The 5,350-nt window shown below is 37.1% G+C and overlaps 1 gene segment (V, D, J or C); it reads right to left on the bottom strand.

Moving 5' to 3' along the window:
• On the bottom strand, positions 1 to 4,084 carry LOC107092577. The segment is given in 3 exon segments: positions 1 to 18; positions 3,515 to 3,945; positions 4,035 to 4,084. Coding segments are annotated over 3 exon segments (495 nt in total).
• Positions 4,085 to 5,350: the final 1,266 nt, after the last annotated feature.

A 5,350-nucleotide genomic window follows, 5' to 3' on the forward strand; every position in this document is an offset into this window, starting at 1 on the left:
CTACAGGAGGAACCGCCCCTGCAGGTCAGAGGAAAGGGCCGTGACACTAAGGAAAAGCTTTAACAGCAGCCAGTTGTTGAAATTTTAACAATATAAACAGCTCTTTTGGGACAAAATAAATTACATTAATAAACATATTGCTTTGCTGCCACTGCAATCTTGAGTGGTATGTTGTTTTGCAACTTTGATACATTTATAGCCCAACCCAGTAAGGGGTGAGCAGTAAATATATTTTATGTTACTTGATCAGATAATATTAGGACTGTCATATAGTGTTTATGAACACATGCCCCACTGACTGTATGTCAGAACAAATGAAAGAGTGAATCGAGCTGAAATCATGGTCAAACAGATAATTCTGCACATATATGGAATTATTTAACCACAACTTCCATTAAAAACATCAATTATTATTAACAAAATTCATTCAGCTCCATGCCAGACTTATTTCAGTTACAAACTCTTGACTAAAACTAGTGAAACTCAACTAAACTAAACTATTATATAAAAAGAAGAAGGAAAAACGTGGTTGAAAACCATAATTAATGAGATGATGAAGAATTTGGGATCTGCAATGGAAAAACAATCTAGAAATAAGTAAAACATTTCTTAAATGAAGTGTATTCACCCCTATTTTGAGCACGTCAATAAGGGGATTTGCCAATGGAATGAATACTTTTAACTCTTAGAATGAGATAATTAGATAAAATGCTCTTGAAATGGGACAATGCAATTGTTTTTTCTTATTTTAAATGTAAATTGTCTTGTTCCATTGGCAAAGTGTCTCACTTAACTCCTTAATTCAAGAAAACATTCACTCATTTTAAGGGAAAATGACTTATAGAGATTTAAAATTTTTGCAGTGTGATCAAATTGCTTTTCACTAATTTAGAGCAATATGGATGTTTTCAAACAATGTGGCCATTATTTAGGCAAATAATGTTTTATTTGCTTAATCAGAAAACAACATAATTTAGTTAGTTTATATTTTTCCTTCTCTGAGTGAGCTTGTAACTTGCAGACATTCCTATTAAATGACATTTGGTCATAGTTTAATAATCAAATTGTAATGAGGATATGATAAAACACATGAACATTAAGATTATACTAATGTTTAAACTCTTAGTGAAATAAAACTTGTTGTAGCTTTATAAACAACAGCTTGTATAAAGCTTTGTTTATAGCTTTGTCTTTACGCAACAGTTAACATGAAATAATTAAAAAATCATTAAAAAACATATTGTTTAAATGGAAAATCGGTCCCTTGGCCAGACCTGCGAACCTCTACTGATCTCTATGTGGAAGGCTTCAGTTCTCTGCTGCATTTAGCAGCACAGCAGCAGGCCACCCATGTCAGGGATTATTCTGTTCCACGTGCCACATTTCAGGGGAAGGGCTTCCATGTTCTTAAGGCCTCCAACTTCAGTCTGAAAGTTCTGAGAAATGATGGAAGCATCTGGTCAAGGAGCATGCTTTATATGCTGGCATCTCAGGTGAGAAGTAGCCTTAAGAAGAAAGAGAAATCCTGTGTGGTGTTTTCTGTCCTTAAACACGGTGGGGGGCTAAAGGGCAAGTTATACTTCTGCAACCACACACATCAAATGTCTCATGGATCTGGTCGTGAACCAGTTTTGCTGGTATGTCTCTGCTCCGTCGGTCTGGAATTTCTAGGGATGCACAGCAGTTTCCCTCCAAAGCTCAAGGGGGAGCTTATTCAAGAACTCTTGATAACTTCAGCACATGTTCACGAGAACTTTGGCGGCGCCGGCGAGAGTGTTTCCAAAGCAACAATGGCGAGTCTGCAAAATATCACGGTCATGGAGATGGATCTTGAGTTACTAGACATCGAAGAGGATATATTTATTTAGATAACTTGTCTGAGGCATCGTACATGCGGTTGTACTTCCGAACCCCAGGTTGGGCGGTTGCAGAGGCTATGCATAAACTGGCCTTAATGCACACCTCTGTAGGAATGCCTTTTGATACTGTTTTGGGGGGGAGGTGTTGTAGAGCAAGTCAGCTGCTGAGCCAAACTTTCATGTTTCTTACATAAAGGACATTGTTAATATCATGCATGGACATTGGTTCTAGATGTCCAAATTATTATCATAGTTTATGGCACAAGATATGGTAACATCTGTTGTATAATGGGCCTGCTTCTGAGCTGGGATTGGTCCAGCCTGTTTTAGAGCACAGAGTGATTAACATAACCAGACTGACTTTTGCCCCGTTTACATCAGTGTGTCAAATTAATCAGTGTGGCCAAATAAATACTTGTATCAGATACTTGGTCAAAGCAGTGGACAATGGGATGATTTGAAATATGATCTCAGCTAAGAGGCTGATGAAAGTTACTGCTTCCATAGTTGAGGCCTTAAAATATTCACATTTTTCAAACATCATACATCATTGCTAATAAATGCTTTTATTCACTTTCAGTCATTACAAACTCTCCTAAGATCCATAATCTTTGACAAAAATCCAGTAATGCTGACATTTTAGCTCAGCCAGCCTGCTGGCTTTAATAGACTGTCTGAGGCCCATTGCTGCTGCTTATTTAAAAGTTGGCCAACTGACAACACAGATTAAGTTACAAAATATATTTTTCAGTTAAAACTTCATTAGTTTATAAATGGAAGGCAAAACAATGACATTCATACTCCGATTTTTTTTTATCAGTAACCCCTGCTGCAGGCAAAAAGCTGCCGTCTTACTGTACCAACCTGCCCCTTCAATATTTCCACAGAAACTTAGAAGGTTCTGCCACTCATGGAAACTAAAAATATCAAATACAGTGATAGATATGGGTCCAAAATGAGCTCCTATTGATTCATCTGCTTTGGCTTCTTTGAAATAGGACTGATCCCTACAGTTTTGAAGTCCTATGGAAAAGAATGTAATTCCAATAAATAAATCACTCTTTGCAAGATTTCAGGTGCACCAACCAATCAGCAACAAATCAATTCAGCCATTTTGGGAATTTAGGATCTGAATGGTTTCTGTCAAGGATCTCTAGTTGTGTTTGTTAAACTAAATGATGAGCATCAGCAGGTAATAAGAGGTGAAGACACATCCTGCTGGTCCTTGGTAGGTTAAACTGGATTGGGGTGGATTTTGTGGAGTTATTATCATTATCATTATAGATCCTTTTTTAAAGATCACATTTACCACAAATAGGACATTTTTCAGAGTAAACAAACATTCCAACTGCAAATTGATTTAATTTATCCAAAATGAAGACAAATTAAAGTATTAACATTAATTTAAAATGTACCTCAAAACTTTTGTTTTTGGAAGATCTTAACTATAAAATCTTTTTATAATTATGTAATAAAACATACCATGGAATATATTAATCAACTAATAAATAAAGCTTTATAAGCTATCAGTTTGATAGACTAGATCTTCCATATTCCAGAAGGACTGTTTTTCTTATCTAAACAGACAATTTTTTTTCAGACATGAAATATGACACTAAAAACTGGCAGGATATTTCCACAAAATATTTTCTGACTCTGCTGTCTCTTGCTGGTTGCACTGGGAAAAACAAAACATAGACAAACAGTGTGTGAGTCCCTCTAGTGGAGGTTGTGGAGTATTGCAGGTTATTGTACAGAGTTCTGGTGTTTCCTGTCACTGTGGGCTGCAGAGCACAGTAGTACACAGCAGAGTCTGACAGACGGAGATTATGGATCTGCAGAGGAACTGATCTAGCAGTAGCATCCAGACTGGATGAAAATCTCTCCGTCTCCTCAGTTTTTCCTTCTCCAACCTTGAAGCGGCTCAGGATGAACTGGGGGCTGCTGCTCCCCTTCTGTCTGTACCAGAAGAGATAATGGTTGGAGGAGCTGGTGTTATACAGGCACCTCAGGGTTGCAGTTTCTCCAGCAGCAGCGGTCACATCTCCATCAGGTTGCAGCACGCTTTCTGTCTGTGCTCTGCATTCTGTAAGACAACAGCAAACAGCATCAATAATCAGGTCCAAACTCCTTTTCCTGTAGGTCTGATTCAAAGAATGAAAGCTGTGTTCCTACCGAGGCCCACAGCAGCCAGAAACAGTGAGATGAACAGAAGCTTCATGTCTGCAGCTCTGAGGAACAGTGAGTAGAATAAAGGCTGAGAGCTCCAACTTTACATTAACAGGATCCCTGGGTTACGCCCCCTACTGGTAACTTAACGCTCCACATGCCTGTGTGCTGCTCTGCCTCACTGCTACAAGCTGCCCTGGATTCATTTGCTTCCTACCCTACAGATTCAAACATTTGAACCTTTACTCTGGATGTTTATATCAGTGAAGGTTTCCTCTGTATCATTGTTGTGATGCAGAATTAACTACAATTCTTTTCACTCTGTGAAAATGTAGCAACTTGTAATCTTCATCTGAATGCAGATATTTAAATAAGCAAGAGTCAGTTTACTGTTAAAGTAACAGTTTATTTCTCACTAAATACTTTTTACAGATTTCATTTTTATTGCTGATTCTATGTGTCAGCACTGTTTAGTGAGGACATTTGATTTTATGCTTCTCTGACAACCTTTACTGCAAGAAAATTAGAAATATTAGCAAGTTCTTCTTGTTAGAAAAGAATCCTTTGATAAGCCAAACATTAAATGAACAAAGATCAGTCATGCAGTGACACTGGCTTAATATATGTGACAACTACCAAGGACCTGTTGCAACTTAATAATTTCAGGTCACTGAACCTTGGAGCTGGTCAGCATTTGAACCACCGTCCATCCAGCAGACCTTCATTTAATTATTTCTTTCTTTATAATGTCCGTGGGTTTATTCAAACGAGAACCACAGCTTACCTGATGATTGAATGAACAGAGTTAAAACAAAATAAAACAGTTGAAAAAAGCATTTAAATCACTTATAACTAATCTAACATATAAGAGTCTGTTGTTTTACGCTTTCTATGCTAAAGTCAATCTGAAGTTTTTAAAAGTAGGGTATCAATACATATAGCTATCGTCCCATCATTCACTGCTTATTGTTTTGTGTGCTGCTGCGTAAAAGCATTATTTCATATATGACACATATTTATTATAAGTATTTTTAACGATTGATAATACATAATTAGGTTTTATATTGTTTTCGGTTATATTACGTCTTTTTTTTTTCTTTTCCTGGTGGAGATGTTTTCCAGTGTAACTCACCACCTTCAGAAAAAGCAGTTCCCCACTCAAACAGAGGGTAGAAGCACGCTTAAGTGGACATTTAAATTTTTTGGTTCACTGCTCAAAAAAACAAAGGGAACACATAAAAAACACAATCAAACCTCTTTGAAATCAAACTGCCCACTGATTGGCAATCAATTTCACATTCTGTGGTGCAAATGGAATAGAT

This window comes from Cyprinodon variegatus, unplaced genomic scaffold (genome assembly GCF_000732505.1).
Source record: "Cyprinodon variegatus isolate N-32 unplaced genomic scaffold, C_variegatus-1.0 Scaffold386, whole genome shotgun sequence".
NCBI lineage: Eukaryota > Metazoa > Chordata > Actinopteri > Cyprinodontiformes > Cyprinodontidae > Cyprinodon > Cyprinodon variegatus.